At 41.3% G+C, this 23,134-nt stretch overlaps 1 protein-coding gene across 1 annotated transcript in view; it reads right to left on the reverse strand.

The window, feature by feature from the left end:
- Positions 1–20,421: 20,421 nt before the first annotated feature.
- The window catches only part of TGFBR2 (transforming growth factor beta receptor 2), a 59,361-nt gene continuing 56,648 nt past the window's right edge, over positions 20,422–23,134 (reverse strand). Inside the window, exon 7 of the mRNA XM_027897766.1 lies at positions 20,422–21,922. Coding sequence (XP_027753567.1) covers positions 21,743–21,922 — 180 coding nt within the window. The 3' untranslated portion in view covers positions 20,422–21,742. The remainder of the gene's footprint in view (positions 21,923–23,134) is intronic.

Below are 23,134 nucleotides of genomic sequence, written 5' to 3' on the forward strand. Positions count from 1 at the left end.
CCTGCCAACCGACAGGATTTTGTGATTCTACGAAACACAGTCATTGGGTCCAGTCAGTGTTTGCAGTGTTGTGTACCCAAAATATCACCACATCTTTAGCACAGCTAAGAATATTGGGATAACCCTTAGAATTTCTTAAGTCTTTGTTAACAAGAGTTGCCTATCATTTCTGAACTACTGTTCACTTTCTATTTTAAAAGTGTAAAGATTTATTTAGAAACTTTTAGGTGCACTTTAAAATTATAACAGAGAAAAAAATATTTACCCAAAAGATGCATATTTTTATGCATGGTTACTATATATTACTAATATAGCAGAATTACTTATTACATTATTTGTTTGTATTTTCCAACAGGTTTGAGATTACTTGATCTTATGTTATCAGTGTATAATTTGTAAGTTGACTCTGAAATTACATTAGTAGTGATCAGAGAAGGTCTTCCTGTGATTGTAGGATATGAACAGCTTGAACATTTTTGGTCAATTTTAGGTTAGAAAACTAAGTTCTGCACTTTGTGTTTGAGTTAAAGTATACCTTTCATTTGTTTTTATTCTATAAAAATGATCTATTTTATAAAGATAGAAATGTATTTCTTGGGATGAAGTTCTTGCAGCAAACTAATGGAAATAGCCATGTCTTTCACCTTGTAATCAACATCTACTTAGCTTTAATGTTTTGATGTTTATTCCTTGTTCTGTATTTGAGGTAGCACTGACCAATATGAACCTTTCTGCTATAATGTTTTCTGTCCTGAAAGCTGTCTTTAAACACAATGCTTCCTTATTTTCATTTTCTACACTGTACTAGAAACTAACATTGCATGAAATTCCTACTTCCAATCTTCAAGATGATGCTGTGAAAAGTTTAGCAAGGTCATGATAACCAAGGAGGTCACAGTATCAGAGCAGTGGTTAGGAGCAAGAGTCATCCTGCAGCCCCTGACAGATGCCTATAGCAGTGTCCTGGAGGTGAATACAGTTGTGCTTATCATATTGATCTTTAAACCAAACCCATGTTGATAGTAATATAAAAATGAGTATCACAATGTGGCCCCTGGATTTTGCCTTTTAATACTCACAAATCACTCAATCATTAATTGACTTGTCTTCTGGCTGTACCAGCTACCAGGATCTTGGAAAGCTCTTACCTAAATTCAGGGCCTGTAAGGCTTATTTTGCCTCCCAGTCACTCTGGGTGGAGCGAAAATTACACAAGGAGTGCTGGATGGATGGGATGACTTTGCTTCCTGAGTTAGACAGGATTGTTATCCCTTCTCCTTCGTTTTTTTGACCTTGAAGGAAAAGACAAACAGTGTCAGGATGTTTTGTTTATGGTGAGTACTTGATTTTCGGTTTGTGAAGAAGTTATGACACCTTTCATCAGCTAAGATTTTGATCCATGGTGTCTTGTGACACCACCACTGTCAGTGTGTTACTGTCTCATTTCTCTTTGTGTTTTTAGTACATTTCTCTGTTTCCAGATACTGTGACACTTATGGCACATGTCAGACTGAAGTAACACAGTTCCTTTCTGTGGCAGTAGTGGCTAGAGTATGTTTAAATGAGAGCAAGCTGGAATTTTTTTTCACTTTTGTAGAAAATAGGTCTCTGATCAACATGTGCCCTGATTTCTTCAAAGCTATGGGTTTACCTTCCAGTGTGATGTGAGTACCTTATCTAATCTCCATATAATTTCTATTATTTCTGACCCTTTATTGTGTCCCAGGTGCACAATATTTCATGACTAATGCGATTTTCTTATTGTTGCTTATTTAAGATTAGTATGTACAAAATTTCTATTTTGTAGCTGGTGATTTTAATAAAACGTGAAGTAAATTACACCCTTATAAATATAGTCTGTGTTTGTCATTTGTCAATCTCCAACCGCAGGGGCATATATATAAAAAAGGTGCCTATGAACACTCCATATAGCACTTCAGCTTTAAAATGTGAAACCTGGTTTAACCCTGCTTCAGGATGTGGTTTATCTGTGTGCTGTGCCCATATCATCTTTAATAAATGTTGTGGATGAAAATGCGTCACAATTTATCTTAGTCTTGCAGAGGATAAGTTGTCTGTGCAGAAATGCATTTAATTTTTTTTTGTCTGTTCTAGCTAGTTGAGATTGGTTCATGAACTCCCTCTCCTAATTACTGGCAAGCACCATCTCTCAGGATGCTAAACCAAATTCTGGAAGTAGTGAGGTACATGGATAAATCAGTGTAGAACCTGATCCATTGGTTGAGTTGGTTGAGTTGACTGTAATTTCTTGTCTACCCCTAATAATTTTTTCAAAAGAAAAGGAAAGAACTATTTAGACAGAAGGGATGCTGAGGCAGTTTTTGCTCTTAGTTGTGTGGCTGCATCTTGGGAGACCTTTGGGCATTTTATGATGGGTCCATGAGCAAAAATCACTTACATAAATCAGTATGCCTAGAGTCAGTAGACCCCATCTGAGGACTTTTGTTATGAGTTTCTGTGATAGATTAATACTAATCATTAGAGTGTGGTCATGCGTGATTTTAGTGCTTCTAACTCCCACTGGTGTAACTGGAAACCCTTCCTGGATTGGGCCCTGAGTTTTATGACTGGGATCTTTCATTTTAATACCAGCAGTTTTGCACTCTGAACATCTCGGTTTTTCTAGTTGAGGCTCGTGCCTACAGGTTCAGATTCATCTTTATTTCTGTGAGACTGAATTGAAATATATTTTCGTTTGTATCCTTCAATGGTTCATTAAGATGCTTTTCAAATAGCATTTGACCTTGTCCCTAAAGGACAAGAAATGTCCTTTGAGAAAGGCATGGTAGAACTGGTAGAGCTGCATTCCCAAAATAGTAGGAGTATATAAAAACCTGTTATGGCCTGGGATTTCCTCATACACACAGATCACAGCATTAATCCATGCTCAAGTAATTTTTACTTTTAAATCCTTGAGTACCTTTATAGGACTTACAAAACTGATATGAAATGTTGAAGGCAGAGGAGAATAATTCAGAAATACTCAGTGTTAAGTTTGCTCTCTATTATGTCACACATGAGCTCTGTGACAATCCAAAAGTAAGCTGAAAGTGGCGTTTTGAGTCCCACTCTTTCAACAGTGCCAAAACTGTGCAGCCTCTCTTCCCCATTGGCTACTTCCATGGGCTTTAACAGGCGAATAAAGCTTGTTTATCCTGGAAATCAGTTGCTGTACGTAGGGCCGACTCACGCCTGTCCTCCTTTCTGTGGTGTAACTAGTAAATGCTGATAATTATTAGAGCTCATAAGCACTGTGTCTAGTTCAGTAACCGCTAAATATTACTACCGTTACATCCTGAAATAATGCAATTGCACACGTTAATTTTGTCTTAATTGCTCATGCTAATTGCAGGTTAGATGCAATCACAGCAGCACTGCCTGGCAAATGCACTGTGAGCACAAGAAACCCTGGTGGAAGGGTTTTCTTTATTTAAATTGAATCTAGTCTCCCACAATTACATGGTTTTGCTTCAAATGTACAATTAGCTGTTATTACTCTAATTCTGTAACTACACAATAATCAACCAAAAATTACTTTGAGAAACAAAACAAAACAAGGAAATTTGCACTGCAAGAGGTACAATGAGGGGAGTGTCAAAGGTTTCAAGGCAAACCCACAGAAGGAAACAATGGTCGGGTGAAGGATTAACCTCAGCTAAATCCGTTGTACGTGGCTGTGCCGTGTGGCTGTGCTGCAGGAGTGGAGTGGGGAAGCCATGCCAAGCAAAGGACTTGTACATACCCTGGCACTGCAGCAATCTGCCCCAGCATGCCATGTCCATCCGCTGTCCTGGAGAAGACCTTTTAGAAGGCCGGACACTTTGTAGTACATTAACGATTTCTGTATATCTTGGGGAAAGTTTGTTTTAAAGCAATCTCAGTAATAAAAGTGACATTGAAGAGGTAATCTTTAAAAGGTCCAACAAAGATGATCACTTTAAGGCTTGGTAGCTCATGTACAACTGCCGCAGCCTGGTAAGGAAGTGGAGAAGGACACCACTGTTGTTGGAGTGCTCAGCTGGGATGTTTATTAAGCGCTCAGCCAAAGCCTCAGGGCAAAACAGGAGGGGCTGCGACACTAAGGGATGTTACCAGCTAGCGAGCCAAAATGGCATCCCCGAGTGAGGGATGAACAGGGGTTTATATAGGGTAGGAGGGAGAAGGGACTAGAACATGGGAGGAGTTTAAGGATTGGCAAGGGGTATAACCAATAGGGAACCGTACAGAGAAAGCACCGTAATGAACAACCAATAGGAAAACGAATCACCTCAGCTTGGCCCACCCATGCTGCACCTGTAACCGTCCAATCCTAGCTGAGGGATCTTAACCAATGGGATTACAGTATTTCATGAGGGGAATAGAACTTGGAATAAAAACCTACACTAATACAATATAATCATGAGTCTTACAACAAACATTAAACACATGAAACATTATAAAACTGTCCAATCATGTAAGTGCATAAAGTCCATGTACATAGCAGTGAATAAAAGTCCTTTCAAATGTCCTTTTAATATTTATCATATAGTTCCTTCCAGCGATGGAAGTCTGCTCTCTTTTTGTCCTCCTCATCTACCCGTTTTTTGTTTTCTTGACGATAGAGAGTATAGTTAGATGGTTTCACGTGGACCTCCAGGACACTCGGGTTCATTTGTGGCAGGCAATATTTCTTTAAAATACTAACTAAACAAGGCATCATGCATAGAACCAATACAATAGAAATCAAGATAGAAATACAAACTAAAAGTAATTGTCTGGCCCAGTTCGGTAAAGAGGGGAATTTTAAACCTTCAAAAAGATCAGGGGTGTGCCACTTTGGATCTTGTCTGAGTTTTGAAACCAATTCATGTAAGGTATTAATGTTTGCCTGTATGGATTTGGAGTGATCAGAAAAATTAAGACAACATAAATCCGTAAATTCTTGACAACCATGATTATGAAGGACCAACAGAAAATCAATTGCTGCTCTGTTATGGAGAGAAACTCCCTTCAAGGTTAGGCTATCCTCTAACAATTCCTGAAGTGTTAGTGATGTCGCACTGGCCTTTGGTACAAATGTCATGCACGAGCTTGTTATAGCTGTGCCTAGTAATTCGAATTCAATTATGGACTTATTTGTTTTTGGTGGATTTTTATAAGCATCTAACATTTTCTTACTTAAAGGAACTCCAACTAAACATGTGGAAAATGGATTAGCAACATTTTTTGTGGACAGGCAAATGGTATCAGTATTGGCCTCTTTTGCTAGTTGCACCCAGATGTTTTTCCCTTGTCCCATGGATCAAGGTGGCATTTTTACTGAGACGGGACATACAACCTGCTTCATGACCAGCAACATTACGGCGGTGACACTGGTGACAATGTGTCCTCTTGACGAGAAGGAGAGTTGTGAGTTTTCTTGGAGGATCCACAATTCTTCCTGCACCTGTTAAAATACGAGCACGACCCTTCCCCCAAATGGTTAGAGGGAGAGGTCCTGCCCACTTTTCCGTTAATGCATGGCGTAAAACATAACAGACAAGAAGGAAAAGAAATTTTGTGCTTTAACTTAGAGGATTTGAGGGGTAAAGGGTTACCGTGTACATCAACAACAGATCGGCAGTCTTTTGTCCAATGCCTGCCTTTTTTACGTCTTTGACACACTGTTTTAGGGAAGGTAGGTGTATTAGGTGCTGTTTGAGAACATAGCTGTGGACAATGTTTTTTCAAGTGACCTCTTTGACCACAATTAAAACAAGTATTTGGTCCTGAAAGAGCTGCTGCCATTAGTTTAGCTTTGTGTATATTAGAATTTATATATTTGCACGCCTCAATCATTTCGAATAATGTTGGCTCTTTTAAATATTTCAACGCATGCTGACATTCCTGATTAGCATTCTCAATTATTAGCTTTTTAAATAAAATTTCCTGCGACTCTTTCTGTTGGACCTGCTTGTTTATTGCCTCCTTAAGATGAGTAATAAAGTCAACAAAGGGCTCATCCTGACCTTGCCTAATTAGGGTGAAGGAAGGTGCAAGATGCATAAGCATCGGCAACCTTTCTGATTGCCTGTAGAGAAAGGTCATGAGAGATGTTTAAGTATTGTTTTTCAATGGTGACCTGAGACTCTCTAGTTGAAAATGCACCTTCACCATACAGTATGTATTTAAAATGGTCAGGAGGGCTCCTTTTATTAGACAGTTTGTCAGTAACATATTTACCAATTAGAGTTTTCCACTCATTTTCAAAAACCGAATTTTGAACCACTGTCAGTAAGCCATTATGGAATTAATGTATACGCCTGGAACATAGAGTCAAATAAACCAAGGGTGAACGGAGCACCCAAACCATATTCTGCAATAGCTTTTTTAATGTCCTTCAATATCGGGTAAGAAATCGGTGTCCACTGAGGTGTCGGCCCTTCATCAAAATAAATTGGGAAGGCTTTGAGGAAATCTGTGTCTCCCGCCTGAAGCGCTTGGGCTTTACAGTCTTTCCATACATCGGCATGGGATACTAGCCACGATGTACAGGCCTCATGCCAATCATGGGCGCCGCCATGTTTCTGGATGTTTTCGGCGGAACTGGCCTTGATTCCATCTTGTTTCTGCCCCTTGTGACTGCAGTAGAGTGATGTGACCGAGGGGGAGCGTTCAGGGGAGGAGTCTACAGTGGGAGGGTACTTTGGGCGTGGTCTAGGGGTGACGCAACCTGGTGTCTCCCGCGCCGCGCTACAACTCCGCCTTCCTCCCTCAGGGTCGGCGCCATTTTGTGGCGCAGATGGGCAGTAGGACCCAGTGGATTTCCCTTTGCCGCTTCACTTTTTAAGTGTCATGTCATAGTCCGGGTAATATTGGTGAGGGGATCGAGGAGGAGAAATTGAATTCTTGTGCATCCTTTGGTCCTGTAGGACCATCAGAACATGCCTCCAAGCCTCCAACGCTGAACTCACTCCCGCGACTTTATTTTTGTCAGTCCATACATAAAATCCAATTTCATCCCAATCAGTCAGATTAAAAACGTGAGGGACTTTTTCTTGTTTGTTATCAAGCCATTTCGCCAATAGCTTTAAGGATTTTTTTATCTGGCGACTGGCCGTGCTGCAAAATCAGCGTTTTCAGGTGCCAGTATTTTTTGTGCTCGGTGGTAGAGAGCCACGCACCCATTTTTGTCGAGCGGGGGTTTGAAAACGGGGAAGGGATTAGGACTACCCCAGCTGCTCACCTTCGTCTGCCGTCAAGTGAAGGTGCGGAGGGGACGGCAACGATCCGTAGTCCTTGTTGCCCGCCGTTCAGCTGGGGGTGGCTGCCGGGAAGAACACCTCAACCCTGGGTCTTCAGTATCACAGCCAGGCACTCTGGAGTTTTTTCAATGTGAGAAACCTCTACAGAGCCCCGCACATGGGCACCATATGCCGCAGCCCAGTAAGGAAGTGGAGACGGACACCACTGTTGTTGGAGTGCTCAGCTGGAATGTTTATTAAGCGCTCAGCCAAAGCCTCAGGGTAAAACAGGAGGGCTGCGACACTAAGGGATGTTACCAGCTAGCGAGCCAAAATGGCATCCCTGAGTGAGGGATGAACAGGGGTTTATATAGGGTAGGAGGGAGAAGGGACTAGAACATGGGAGGAGTTTAAGGACTGGCAAGGGGTATAACCAATAGGGAACCGTACAGAGAAAGCGCCATAATGAACAACCAATAGGAAAACGAATCACCTCAGCTTGGCCCACCCATGCTGCACCTGTAACCGTCCAATCCTAGCTGAGGGATCTTAACCAATGGGATTACAGTATTTCATGAGGGGAATAGAACTTTGAATAAAAACCTACACTAATACAATATAATTATGAGTCTTACAACAAACATTAAACACATGAAACATTATAAAACTGTCCAATCATGTAAGTGCATAAAGTCCGTGTACATAGCAGTGAATAAAAGTCCTTTCAAATGTCCTTTTAATATTTATCATATAGTTCCTTCCAGCGATGGAAGTCTGCTCTCTTTTTGTCCTCCTCATACAACTGAAGAACAATTGATCACATTTTTAAAATCTTTTAAAGAAAACCAGCAAAATTTTTGTTTTATCAAGGATGAAGGCAAATAATAGAAAGTGAAGGACATAGACTCTTAATAATTCTATCAAACATAGATGTTCTGTTTCGATGAAGTAATTTCTTTCATGTAAATAGCTTATACAAAACTATTTAAAAATAGAAAGTATTTCATGGCAAGTGTTGAAATACTTGCTATGAAATAGCACAGGCCCATGGAACGTAACCTCTGCCTTTGGGACTGTGCAGTCAATATTGTCCTCTGCCAAACACTGTTTTTCCTAGAGACTTTTACCCAGCTTGTCATTCTGGGAAGTGACTCCTTAAATCTGGCAGGCACTGACACTGACAGCTTTATCCATATTCCCCTTTCATGCCAGGTAATACAGATTTTATTCTTCCTTTGTTTCTGTGCCCTCTCTCATGCCTGTACGTTTTTTCAAAGGGATATTTTCAGTATTTGGAGCAAAAGAGAAAGTGTCACAGTAGCAAAAGGGGTAAGATTGAAAGCTGAAACAAAAGCAGTGCTCAGGTTGGTATACTGATGTGATGTTTTGCCTTCCTTTTCTCAGCAATGGATTTGTCTAGATGCTCACATGATGATCACTCACTTCTGTGGGAACTATGGTAACACCAAAATCACAACTTCACGTGGGAGACCAGTTTGGCCTTGTGAAACTGAGTAAGACAAAGAGTGGGAGAAAGAAATGTTAGTTGTTCTGTTTTACAGATGAATGATAGACTAGGAACTTAAAACTTCTATTTTTGTGAAAACTTGCACTGTGGCTTTAGAAATATTGTTGAACGAGTGACTACCGGGAGACAGTAGTGAGTGAAAAATGGGACATACTGTGATACAGGCTTAGCAAATGGAAATGCTACTACACTAGCCAGAGAGATTTCTGGGAATAGAAAAAATTGATTTTCTAGACTTGACTCTTAAAGTATTTGCTGTTGTATCATTTGGGAAAACCTACATAAGATGGGAAGCAGGACTGAAAATGTAAGGTGAGTATGACTGTCTAGTGAAAGATGAAAACAAATAATGGAGAAAGGAAGATACCTTGGTATTGATTCTGAGCTAATCTAACTTCATACTTTCATCACTAGCCCTTCCAGGAAGATCAGACATATGTTCATGAAATTTGCTGATGAAGCTATGCTGAAAATTTTAGAGTTTGACATGCATGAATAACTAGGTGATTTTTAAGAATGAGTGGCAAGGGAGACAAAGTGCAAAATCTTTGGAGACTTGCAAAAAGCTGCAAGAACTTCTTGGTTAGAGGTAGATCATGTTAAACACTTGCAAAAGAGAAAATTGTGGAGATAAGTATAATGATAGCATAAATAGCAGTGTATGAGCTAAGCCTAAATGATATGTAAATAAAGTCAGCCATCCAAAGAAATTCAGTGGTAAACATCAAAGCAGATCTAACCTCTCATCTGGAGTATAGCAGGAAGGAAACACTAGGTGGGCAGCAGGCTCAGTGGCTGGTCCAGCTCTGTTATCTCAAGCTGTGAGCAGTGAACAGTGAGAATATTAATTGGTGCTACAGAGCCAAAGCAGAGCATTGCAGAGTTGTGTGCTCCATCTACTGGTGTGTCCTCTGGTAACTAACTTGTTCCACACTTAAGATGTCGCTTCCAAAGAGCACTCCTGGGTGTCTCACATGTGGCAGAGGAGGGAATTAGAAGTAAAATGTCTTGAGATTTTTCAGGAAAAAAAGACCGCAATGTCAGAAAATGTTGCTTTGATTTAGGCAGCCTCCTGTGAAAACACTGAATTTCAATGGACTTTGGGTAAATATATGCAGACATGATTATTTCTTGTCATCCTGCCTAAATAGTGACCAGAATGTATTTCCTTGCTGACATTTCAGTGGTGACATTGGTGTGTGTGAGGCATCCAAGCTGAGCAATGAAGAACTAAGGGCAACGTGAAAAAAATCCCTTTCCCTATTTTGAGCCTCTCAGCTGAGCAGTAATTCCTTACCCTTTCTTTTAACCAAGACTAAAAATGGAGTAAGGATCATACAAGCCTCTTGTCAATTGTATGGCCTCTGAGTGCTCAGTTTCCAGGCTTGATTTTATCATAGAATCAATATACTGAGTGGGAAGGGGCCCATCAGAATCACCAAGTCCAACTCCTGGCCCCACACAGGACACCCCAAGAATCACACCATGTGCCTGAGAGCATTGCCCAAACACTTCCTGAATTCAAGCAGGCTTGGTGCTGTGATAACTTCCATGGGGAGCCTTTTCCAGTGCTCAATTGCCCTCTGGGTGAAAAAATTTGTCCTGATATCCAATCTAAACCTCCCTCAAGTCGACTTTGCACTCTTTCCTGTCACTGGTTATGAGAGTGAAGAGACTGGTACCTACCGCTCCTCTTCCCCTCACGAGGAAGTTGTATTCTGCAATGACATTTCCCCTCAGTCTCCTCCAGTTTAAAGAGATGAAGTGCCCTCAGCTGCTCCTCATATGGCTTCCTTCATTGCTCTCCTTTGGATGTTTTCTTATTGGTTAATGTCTTTTTTATATTGTGGTGCCCAAAAGTGCACACAGTACTCAATGTGAGTCTGCACCAGTGCAGAGTAAAGTGGGACCTTTACTCTGAAGCAATCCAACTGTTGGTGTTTTTTTAATATATTTTCCTTTCCATTAGAGATAGCAGTGTTCTACAAGGAGTTGCGAAAGAGGATGTCCTGCCTTCGTGCTCCAGCATATTTTGGAATTTCTCATAGAACAAAATTTCCGGCTTCTTGACCACTCTGAAATCAGACCTTGGGAGGCACAGACTGAACAGAGACCTGCAACTCCTGCAGGAGGAAAAGACCTCAAGATGCCACTGAGAAGATTTGACCTCCATCCTGAGATAGGATCAGTGATGCACTAGAGAACTAGTATCTAACCTTTGCCTAGTCTATAATTCATGACCAAAAATTCTGGACAACCTGCAGCCTTCCCATTATTTCATAAGGGATAATCTAAATTTTCCCCTTCTCTGCTTGATCTCCACCATGATTAGGGCCAACACATCTTTTTCTTCTTTGTGGCTTCTACATGTTCAAAGATTACAATCTTATTACCCTTTGTCTTCTTTTCTAGTCCTGAATTGCAGTCATTCCTCCCATGTTACCTTGGAGGCCATATTTGCAAATCTGCTGATTATTCTGCTGCATGGCACAAGGCAGAGCAGTCCTCTGCAGTCTTACCAGGTTTTAAAGGAGTCGCAGGATCACTTTGTACATCTCTTTATACATCACAGTGTGATGTTTGCCTTCTTTTGTAACAGCAAGATGCGATTGACTCTTGTCAGGTTTGTGATCCACTCTGAGCATTAGTGCTTCTTTGGCCAACTGCTCTAAGTGGCTTTCCCCCAATTAGATATTTGTACATTTAATTACTCCTTTTTAAGTGCTCCAACTAAAGATGATGATATATTTTTTTAAGAATTTGTTCAGTCTATCTAGAACAATTTGAATTGTCAGTCCATCCTGCAGCATACTTGCAGCCTCCCACAGCATGATGCAGTTTATTCGAAGCATATATTTTTGTCTATCACCTAGACCATTACTTAAAACACTGAATAGGAGCTAGACTAGAGTAGCTCTAGAACCATACTCAATGCTGCCTGAGGGTCTGTATAGTAACTATTATATCTTTCAAGCCAGCACCAGTGCTTGAATTTAGACAGCATTTCCCTAGTTTGTGAACAAGAGTATCACTTGATGTGATGTCAAAAGCCTTTCTAAGATCAAGACATAGAATGTCCTTTGTATCTTCTTCATTTTACAAGAGCTACTGCTCTCTAGGAAAAAAAATCATAACGAATCCATTCTGACTCCTACTCTTTTTTTATTGTTTTCCAGTCATCTTCAAATAGTTTGATTCTTCCCACCCCTTGTAATTTTCTGAGACATAGGAAACTGAATGGGTTCTCCAGCTCCTTTTGCACCCTTTCAAATGGTAAGTACCACCTCTGCTCCTCTGACAACATGGGAGCAAGCTGTGCATCCTTGGAAATCCTCACTGGGTCATGTTGCAGCTCAGAGGATTTGGTCTTTAAGCAGCTGAACCTCAGGCTGGCTGTGGATGGAGCTGACACTGGAAGGCCTTTTGAGGTCATGTGCCTGGCTTTTGTGGGAAAGAAAGGGTTTGCAAAGGGGAAGCACCAAGTCTTGCCTTGATACAGAGTCATGCTGGGACATGCATTTAGATTTGGAACCAGACACATTCTCCTATTTTATGCAGGGAAGTGAGAGTAGCCAAAGAGAAGCATGAATAGATCTGAAATTGTGAGGATGAATTTTACCCAGATCGATTAGGCTGAAACAATTCAATATACTAAGTATTTTCCACCCTTTTCTTATCTTGTGCTATTTCCTTAATTAGGCTTTTATTGTTTGATTGTAGCTAAAGAGAAGTTTTTCCTGATGGGTTTTATTTTCTTGGGTTGTTTGGTTTGGTTTTGGTGTTTGTTTGTTTGTTTTGGTTTTGGTTTTTGTTCTTTTTTTAATGTTTTTCTTCATAAAACATACCTTTAGTTTGCCAGGTTTCTTTAGAACTGGAAGGCAAAGATATTGCTCTGGCCCCAGAGTGTTGAGCCTGATGAGATAATCATGTAGGAGATACGACATTAAAAAAACAGAGCTACTTTCCCCTGCCTGATTAAGAACCCTTCCCCCATAATTATTGTCTTAATGAAAGCACAAGATGTGGCTCATAATACTTATGATTTCATTTTAATTACTTCTGGAAGACAATTAAAGTAGTTATTTAAAAATGCAACTCTTTCAATGAATTATAGCAAAATAGAGTCACAAGCACATGCAAGTTATTCTTCAGAGCATTTGATATCCTCAAGTTAATAATTTTATTATTGCCAAGATACGTGTCTCAAGTAAGAAGTGTGCTGCTGTGAAGGTGAGAGGAGACATTCACTCGGTAGCATTCATACATTCCAGTTGCTAATGTGTTGGCCACACGTACAGAAAAGGAGATGAAAAAGATGAATGTCATTGTTTGACCTGTCTGACCGTGTATCCAAGACTTATTTCATGCATTTGTGCATGAAATAAATTTCCATCTCCTCTAGGAGCTAACATGATTGATTTTGCACATCAGGGCAAGTAGTGCAAAAATAGAGAGCTCCAGCCTAGCCATCACGTGTGGCAATCAGGCCTCAGCAAGGATTGTCAACAAGCTCATTTGAAAATTGAAAGGCAAAAATTTCTTTGTAAAAATCCATTGTATTTCTTGCTTGGACTTTTGAACCAAATACTTTGTGTTACTAGCACCAATGTGAAGGCACTTAAAGAAAAGAACAACCAGTCTTTAGGCTAGTTTGTGAGCACTCTCCATATGTTGGTAGAAAAAGCGCATTGTCTCTACTAAAAATCTGCCTACAATAATAGGTCAAATTGCAGAAGTCAAATCCAGTGACTTCAGCAGTGTTACAGTGGGGCAAAGGCATGGTCCCAAAGTGAACCCATGAAAGCACATGGAGTAGGCTTCTTCCCTCCCAGCTCCAGCTGTCTGACCATTTGCTGCCCGTACTCAGGCTCCCTCTTGGCTCCCTGGGCAGCCCCACTCTCGCCTGGCTGTAAGAGCCAACTTTAGGACAAGCTGTTGATGTGGTGAAGATGGTGAGACTCTGCTGAATTGCTTGCTTGCTCTTGGGAGATTTTAAGACTGTTTTACATTGAAAAGTGAACCTTGCTCTGCCAAATAATAAAATCAAATTAGATTCTTCCCCAGATCAGGAATGAATTTGGTCTGGTTGCGTGTCATGGCTGTAGTAAACAGTTTATACTTGGGCAAAGGCTGTGTTTAAGTATGACTGATTCCTGTTTGGTTTACTGTGATTAACCTAAACAATTTAGAAATGTTGAAACAAGTTAATTTAAATTCTTTCCTCCATTTCCTATGGCTTTTTTCAGGTTAGGTTCTTTCAAGCAGCTATCCCAGAAATTATTTCAAGGCAAGCAAATTAATGTTAACATTCTTACATTAAAGTGAAATTATGTTTTTTCCCTCCCCCCATTATTAAAGAAGGGTTACATGTTCTTTCCCGAAATTAAACAACCTGCTGCTTAATGGGAGAGTTCCTTTTGCTTAAAACATGGGATCATTCCTCTATGCCATTCAAAGCATTACAAGAAATGGTCTAATCCCCTGCAAGTTGCTTCTGCAGGCTCCTCCTCAGTGGTGAGGCTGAGGTGTTGTCATGTCAGAAAAAGACTGCTCCTGCTTCTCACATGGGGATTAGCTGAGCAAAAGGGGTGACAGCCAAAGCACATAAGCAAATCTGTGTAAAAGTGTACAAGGCTTAACAAGTGGAAAATTAAAAGTGTCGGTATGAGATTTATGTTCTGTCAAAACCTTTTAGCTAATTATAGGTATGACCTACTTTTTTTTGCCTCCAGAAGCACTGGATGGTTTATGGAAAGCAAGTATCTTGGTTGAAGAGAATCGGTACCTTGGCAATAATTTCACCAAAGGAGGAAACCTCAACCTTTCCAGAAGTAAGTCTGGATTCAAATACTAAAAGCTATCATCTTTCACTTGCTAAGTGGAAGAACTCTTATGGACGGGCTGCACCTGAATATGTTGCCTGCTAACCCATGTGCTGCAAATTATAATTCTCCTTGGTGGCAGCACTGCATAGCTCTTTTTCTTGGTGATGTGAGCAGATGGGGTTTGTGTTTTCTTTCACTGGATTCTTTCTCTGACAGCCTTTAGTTCAGTTTTGTTGGATCAAAGATGAAACACTGTTTTTGTCATTCCAGGCCCTGTGTAAAAAGCTATGCTCTTTCAAAAAATAGTGTTTAACTTTAAATGATGCTCAAAAAAATCACTGCGATAATGCATTGAAAGAGCCCAGAGCAGGCTTTGTATTTCCGTCTCAATCTCTCAGGCAACAACCCGTGACACTTCTGGGTCTGGGGAGACATTTCTTATGCATTGCCAAACAATGTATTCTCAATTTAATACAGATATCTTTATAATCTTATTTTACTGGGTAGTCATAGCATAGACAGCCTTGCTAGATAAGTACAGTGATCCTTTTAGCATTCACATACATGTATAAGGAAGTCAGATAAAGACCAGCCCTAAGAGCCAAACATTTGCAGCCACAGGCAGACAGATGTTTATCTAAGGAGTAGTTTATGTTGGCTTCTGTTTGAGAACTAGAAAGACAGTTTTCACCTTCAAGTGAAAGCAGGAATTAGATGCAATCCGTAGCTTCTGTAAAACATTTTCTAACCTTAAATGGTCTCCTGAAAGGTGGAATCATGTGGACCCTGGCATGTTTCTAACAGAAGGAAATCTATTTCTGGAGCTCTTTGTGAGGCATGGAAAGTGGCACATTTGGGCTTTGTTGGGGGGGGGGGGAGAGCTCCATTTCTGCAGCTCACCACACAGCTCTGATAACAGGACCTGCATCCCAAGCCAGTCTCACTCAAAATAAAGCACTTCCCTATACCCCACACACAGACAGCTGGAGCTGAAGCAAAAACCAAATATTTCAAAGGTTTCTGTGTTACAGTGGTGGGTGGATGAGCTGTACAATACAGAAATGCCTGCTTACACAGGGCTGGAAATGTTAAAGGGGTGTTTTCATTCCTGGCTCAGTGGGTAGGATTCATGGGGAAGGGGAGTAGAGAGTTGAAGGTGAAGCTGGTGGGGCTAACACGAGTTGCTCATGTGGATAACAAACTGATGGAAGCTTCACTTCAAGGGTGCCAGGAGGGAACAGTGTGGTCATCCTCTTCTCCAGAAAGATAAGGAGACAACTGTGGTCTGAGGAGCCTCACACAACCACTCGTGGAGCAGAAAGACAGCAAGCCTGGCTGGAAACATGACTGCCATCTCCATGAAAGCTGGTTAGAAACACATCTGATGTGTAGTTCTTTTGGGCTTACCTTCCTCTGCATTGCTCCTGCCCTAAATAAGCAGAGTGGCAGTGTGTTAAACGGGTGTATGTAATGGGTTTGTTTATTCAAGTGCTGTTTCTAGAGAAGGACAGATCCAAGTGATCAGGGTGGTCCCTGTTGGGGTAAAGATGAGGCCAGGGGGCAGAGGAGGGCAGGTGGAAGGGCACAGTTCCAAGACTGAGCAAAAGCAATGGTGAGGTTCCCTTTGGGAGGTCTTGCAAGCAAGCTCAGCTTTTAAACACGAATATCTGGTGCAGGTCTTGTTTGGAGACACAGACACAATGAGAGAAAGACCAGCACCTCAGGCCAAAACCAGAGGTAGGAGAGAAGTCAGTGCAGTCCCCATTTGGGCATCTAAAAGTGCTGAGGAAAAGGAGTGGTCGGGCGGGGATGCTGACACCCTGGGCTTGAAACCATGGATGGGTGAAAAAAGAATACAAGGTGAATTGCTTTTTGTTTCTTCCATAGCAAGGCCTTGCTGCAATGGAGGAGAAAAAGGGGAAGTGTTTTCAGCTGTGAGTTCTCTCTCCTGTGACACACATGAGATGGTTAACCCTGGAAGAAATGCCAAGGATCTTTGCTCCTCCTTGTTTCACATGGCAGTGTACCCGTGAAAGAGACATTTCAGCAGGGAGGGTTTAATCATGCCAGCTCGATCAGGTGACCATCTAATTTTTTTAAGAGTTTAGCTACCTAAATGAAACTGTCTGAAGAGATGGTTTTATCACCATTATAACTGAGCAAATCATTCACAATAGATAATTTATGAGCTGCCTTTTGCCTTTGCCTCTTCATGAAGTGATTAGATGGTGCTCAAAGCATTCATTAGCCAAGAATTTTAAATCTATTTCATGGGCTTGGTCCTCTCAGGAGCCTCACAATTTGGCTGTATTTCAGCATTCCACTGACTGTCTCCTCAGCTTTCTGCCCATGAGAAAGGCTGTTTAGCTGCCAGAGGTCAAAAACAGGTGAGACCTGCCAATAGGTCAAGGCACAGTGAGGAAATGGGCTCAGGACAACCAGGCTGGGACACCGTGGGCTCACTCCAACTTGGTCTTATGGGTCATGCTGGGAAATGTAACCCAGCAGGACACAGCTGCCTGAAAAAAAAAAAACAAAACACAAGCACCAGAATCCTGCAATGAGGTGTGTCCCTTATACTGACCCTGAATGAGGCTGGAATTTTTGCCATTCCCCCCAGCAAGAGCTTTCTCAACACACACATGCTGTGCACTGACTTGCAGGAATGTTTGCCAAGTAATAAGCAGCATGAAGGCAGCCAAACTGCCATTCATGAACCAGCAGACAGTCTGGAGCAGAATTCACTCATCTTCTTTGTGGCCAGAGGGAAAAATTGCCACAGGCAGCATTTTATTAGAAACATAATGCCAAAAAAACCAACCGACCAAACAAACAAAAAAAAACAACCAAAAAAACAACCAAGCAGGAGAGAGAGAAAGAGCTAAGAATCAGGAAATAAATTAATCAATGTTCCTCTGGAAGCAAAGGAAGCCCTTGGGCCCCAACACAGCTGGCTTGACAAGAGGACAATATTGCAGGTGCTCTACATGTGGCCCAGTTTGTTTCCAGGAGCATTCAGAATAAAAATGTCTTAATGCCTTTTTATTTCTTTTTTTCTCTCCTCAGGAGCTGGGTCACAATTTTTTTCTCTTTTATCATTCATGTCTATTCCAGTAGAATAAGGGGGTGAACTCCTCACTGTGCTGGAAATCACATGACCTGGTAACACAGAGGCAGCCTACACTGGGAAACTTTGCTATCCAGTATAAACCACTGGTTTGGTAGTAAACCCAAGGACTGCCTTCCGCATTGCACAGTTGGAGCCTCCTTGCTGTGAACCCTGGTGATAAAATGCTGACACGCTAATCAAGAGCTGCTTACAGCAGGATGCTGAATACAATATTTAGGATAAGAAAGGTGGGCAAAAGCTTTAAGGGAAAAAAAATTTGTTTAAAGTATATAGCGCACTTAATTTTAAGGATATTGCGTACTTCAAGTCTGAAAGATCTGTGGAGTTTGCCTGCTGCATTTTTGAAATTCATTTTATACTTGGTTTTGCAACACTTGCTGTGTTATGCCAAAAGGACTCAGACTTTGAGCCGGTGTAAACAGGATGTCAGGGCCTGAAGATCTTTGCCAATACGTGGCCAGCAGTGAGCACATGCTGGCAGCGACCACAGTGATGTTGGGCTTGCCTAGCCCTCAGCAGGGCGCTGTTGAGAACACAGAAGTGTGGGCAGTGAGGTTTTGTGTGCCTGTAGGGTAGCTGAGAGCTGTTTCGTACCTGGTAGAGGGTAGCTGACTTGAAGAAAGAGCTGGTCACCTGCAGCTGTCTGTTTAAGTGGCACCTAGTCAGGGCCTTCTTCACAAAGTCTACATTTTGACAATTATAGGCTAGATGTGGCCACTGTGCTTTGCACCACACCTGACACTGGCTATGTGTATTGCTCTGTTCAGAGCATCAGGTGCCCAGGGAGACTGCGAAATCATTAGCACTGAACACACTCAAAATTCCACAAGGTCTTGAGCAACCTGATTTAAGCTTTGTGTTTTGAATATGACCCTGGACCACAGGACCGGCAAGGACAGTAGCTGAACTGGATATCCCTGTCAGCCTCAGTTATTCTGTGATTTTGCTTGACTCATGAACACAGACATGTGGGTGCCCGTTTGAGGCAGCCTCACTTAAGGCTCAAAAGAAGATATTCACTGCAGCCAAGCATGAATGCTGATGGAGGTTTTGGCACCAAAATACAATCTGAAAAAAAAACGGTGTTGTCCAGAGTATCTCATGCCCACTGGTAAACTGCACTCTATGTAAAGGCTGAGATTCAACCTAAGTCACACCCGAGGTGATTTGAAGAGGGCAGAGGGAGGTATCTTGCTCTTTGTTTATGTGGTGCTTGTGTTCAGCACATCTTCCATGGGAGGGGTAACAGCTTAAAAAGGTGAAAGCTCTGAGTGGAGAGCAGAAGCTGTAAGGCACAAACACATTAATCATACACTTCTCAGTGACACAGATATAGTGGGCTGTCTTCTGGCTCATTTTAACATTAGCATCAAAATGACTGAGGTCTAACTACAGCCCCATCACAGAAGCACAGAATTCATTAGGTTAGAAAAGACCTTTAAGATCACAGAGTCCAACTGTTAATCCAAAACTGCCAAATCCACCACTAAACCATGTCCCTAAGTGCCACATCCACACTGAGAACTGAGCAATCTGCACACAGGAGAGCATCAGTTGTAAACATTTTTCTCCGTTCCCTCCTCTGAGACTACTGAAGGCATAGCTGTGCTAATGGGGAGCAGCAAGCTTGGATATCTGCTACTTCTGTTCTGCTGAAGGGCGATATGGTGACTTGGAGAAGGAGTCATTAGCAAAGCAGGATATATGCACATTGGACACATGATATTCAGGCCTCTGGTAGGAAGAAATAAACTTTAATCATTTTAGGATAGCATTCATTTTAGGAAGAACCCTCTCCCTATTCTGGATGCTTCAGAGATGAGAGACAAGCTTGAGTTGGTGTTATTTTATTTGCTCCAATAAACATTTGATTTATACAAAACAAATCAAGACAGAAAAACCCCTCAAACAGTTTACAAATCAAGTTAAGTGTTTGAAATTTTTGATATACAAGAGTATATATTGCTCACGTTCCTATTTCATACATGACATACAGGTGAAATATTCCTTAAAAGAATAAAAATTTCCCTTTACATGTAGTGTTAAAAAAACCCCATAAAAATGTCAGTATTGTCAGGAACTTCCACATGCCATTCCTTGACCTTCAGCATGGATGGAGGAAGAGAAACGGGCCCTGACATTCTACCTGCCTGGATATGCCCCCCTCCTACAGACCCTACCTTTGCCTGTGGCCCTGTGAGTTTACAAGAATATTTCCCCCCTATAAAATATGACATAGTATCCTCTGAATTCCACTGTAGATGTGGACATTTTGCCCTGCACTGTTTAAATATTTCTGAGTAGTTTGGTTAAAATGAAAAAAAAAAAAAAGCAGTTACAAAACCATTTCAAATAAAATAAAATATTTTCCATCATAAATCTTAACACCTATTTGAATAAGCATGATTCCTATTGACTTGCAATGCAACATCTTCTAGTGACGTATTGATGTTTATCTGTCAAATGTCTTTAATAAATCACACCAGATACGTCTGTCCAGGACTGGTTTGTGCTGGCTGAATTTCTAACTTCCAAGGCCTGCTGACATCCCGTGGGGAAAAATGGATAAATCAATGCAAAACACCTAAAGACATAATTTTTAGCACTTATTAAAAGCATTGCTGTCATTTGTATATGTCCAATGTGATGGACCAACTGTCTTAAACATTTTGGGGAACTGAAAGAATGTAGACAACGTCGAAGGGATCCTGTTGAGAAAATCTTTCTTGGTTTTTGGTTGTGTGGTGTTTTTTTTTTATATTTTTCTTCTGTGAATTGCTGACTTGCTGAGGCAGCCCTAAATGCTGTGGGCAGGATATGTCATTAACCTACTGCTACGGAGCTTTCCCTCACCTCCAAGGTCTTTTTGCAAAAATAAAGGCACCAGCTGTTGTCTCTTACTTTAGAAAGTATGGAACAGAGTCAGACTGTGGCGTGTCAAGCAATTAGACATGCATTACAGGGAAAAAGGAAAAATTTGTTCTTACAGCACCACAATCAAGGTAAGAGGAAGGGGAAAAAAGTAGTACTGCTCACACTCAGAATGCACAGCAAATATAAAACATCTGCTTGGATTGTTGCTGGCCCTGTTGTGTTCTGTATGGCTTGGGCATGGATGGGAGGAGGGGAAAACCCATCCTGCTCGTATTTTGCAACCTGCTTGCAAACAGCATGAATTCAAGGCAAAAAAAAAAAAAAAAATCAAACCAACATTAACGACCTCTGTATCAAAACATATGTGGGAAGGACCAAACCTCACACTCCTGCTCTGGGACACTGTGAGGACACTGGGTTTAAGGTGAGAGGGAAAAGGCATCCCAGAACTTTCCACAGTGTGCCACAGACAGGACCACGGAGGTACAACTGCAAAGTCAAATTGGCCTGTGTGCTGTGACACTGCTCCTGCAACTGTGAACTGCAGGGCCACAGCCAGGTGGTCACAGCACATGCTTTGAAAGTCATCTTCTTATTGCATATTATTCCTATCTTTTTGGCAGAGCGCTTAGTGCACAATTGCTGATGTGGTGCTATACCAGTCTCCCCAGGCTCCTTCCCTAAAGGGAGGGATTTCTAATGCACTGGTAGTTTCCCGGAAGCACTTTTTTCTTTCAGAGCATGGCTGTGTATAGATATATAGATAGATATATATATACATACACACACATTTTTTAGATATATATGTATATATATATATATATATATATATATAAAAATAGCAATTTCATAGTTATATACAGGCATTAATAAAGTGCATAATGTTATTGGCTATTTTCAAATCTCATTTCCTGAGGAAGTGCTAACATACACAGCTCCTCCTGTGACATGATGCCGGCTGCCAGTGCTAGGGTATGACAGCTACTCCCCAGTTTTTAATTCACAGAATACATCTCCCTGTCCAGAGTTGCAGCCTAAAGGGAGTAGTGACAGCCTCAGTCCTCCAGGAAGCAAGCCAAGGCACTGATCAAGACTTCTTCCTCTGCCAAGGCGAACACGTCTAGGAGTGACTTCCCTCCATTATGGAGCTCTCATGTACATACTACTTTGCAGTGGTCACAGAGCCATCCTCAGGGATCTTCTCCTCCGAGCAGCGCCTTCCCGAGAGCCTGTCGTGGTGCTTGAGCTCGCTGAAGCGCTCTGCAACACACTGTGCTGTCAGCCGGGCCTCGGGGTCATGGTCCCAGCACTCAATAAGGGTTTCACACACCATCTGGATGCCCTGCAGGGAACACAGAGAGAACAGCCATGACGGGGCCAGTCACCACCAAAGCCCGTGTGTGAGAGGTGCTTTAGTGCCCTCAGAAATTCAGGGGGTTACTCATGTGTGTCCTGGAGGTGCTTTATGGTCTCTGCTATGTCTGTCATGTGGGGCATTGTTTTCTTTTTTTCCTTTTTTTTTTTTTTTTCCAGAAAGAAACCCTACTACAATATTTTCAGCACTGTCATTTTTGGGCATGTGCTCTGATACGCTATAACAAGCATAATGATGCTTTGGACTACTGCTATAGAATTGAGTAGGAGGTTTTCTTAATAAATATGATCAGAATTCTTCGACAACATGACTTCCTGCTTAACCCATGCCTTTGAGTGCCTAAATTCTGTTTGGGTTTTTAATACAAAATTCTGATTGCCAGCAATATCAGGCCGTACATCAGCTTTTTATGAATTCCTTGTGGACTAGCTAAATCTATGTGCAAATACGGGCCACAGTCCCACAAACACTTAAACACGTCACTCACAGTTATAACTATTTAACCTTCATTTCAATTCTGATTCACATGTTTACAGGAGCAAGAAACCAGTTGCATATCTGTAATGCATTTTATAAACACGAAGTATTTGCCAGGAAACTGTGTGTTTTGCTTTACGACACTAAAAGCCCATTAAGTAGGATTTATCTTAAATTTCTCATTTAAAAAACCCCAAAACATTTCACAACACTGCATTAATTGCATAATTTACCTAATTGGTGATGTTGACTGATGTCAATGTTAATAGCAGAATGTTATTGTCTGTATACAAATAACATTAGTTTTATGCTGTCATTGAAATTACTAGCAGTAAATTAAATTAAATATTAAACATTAACTTGAAATCAATAGTGCAGCAAATCTCATTAAGGGAGGGGTGGGGGTAATTGTAATATGTAAATCCATTCCAGAATTTTATCATGATGAATAATGAGCTCATTACAAAAACAACACTGCAGAGGAAGGAAATGAATATGGAAGAGCTGCTACAGTAAGAACAACTTCTGTGGAGTTCAAAGCAGATCCTCAGCTGCTGCAAACTGTCACAGCCCTGAGGAAACTGATGCATCACTGCATTTTAGTGCAATGTGAAACACTGAAGGGATTCAGGCAATGGGGAATTAAATCCACCTTCATTAAATGTCCTCTGCGTGTGTTATTAGGCATCCATTTCCTGCCTT

Source organism: Empidonax traillii, unplaced genomic scaffold (assembly GCF_003031625.1).
Source record: "Empidonax traillii isolate 1590-97213 ecotype Southwest subspecies unplaced genomic scaffold, ASM303162v1 scaffold19:size3308961, whole genome shotgun sequence".
NCBI classification, from domain to species: Eukaryota; Metazoa; Chordata; class Aves; order Passeriformes; family Tyrannidae; genus Empidonax; species Empidonax traillii.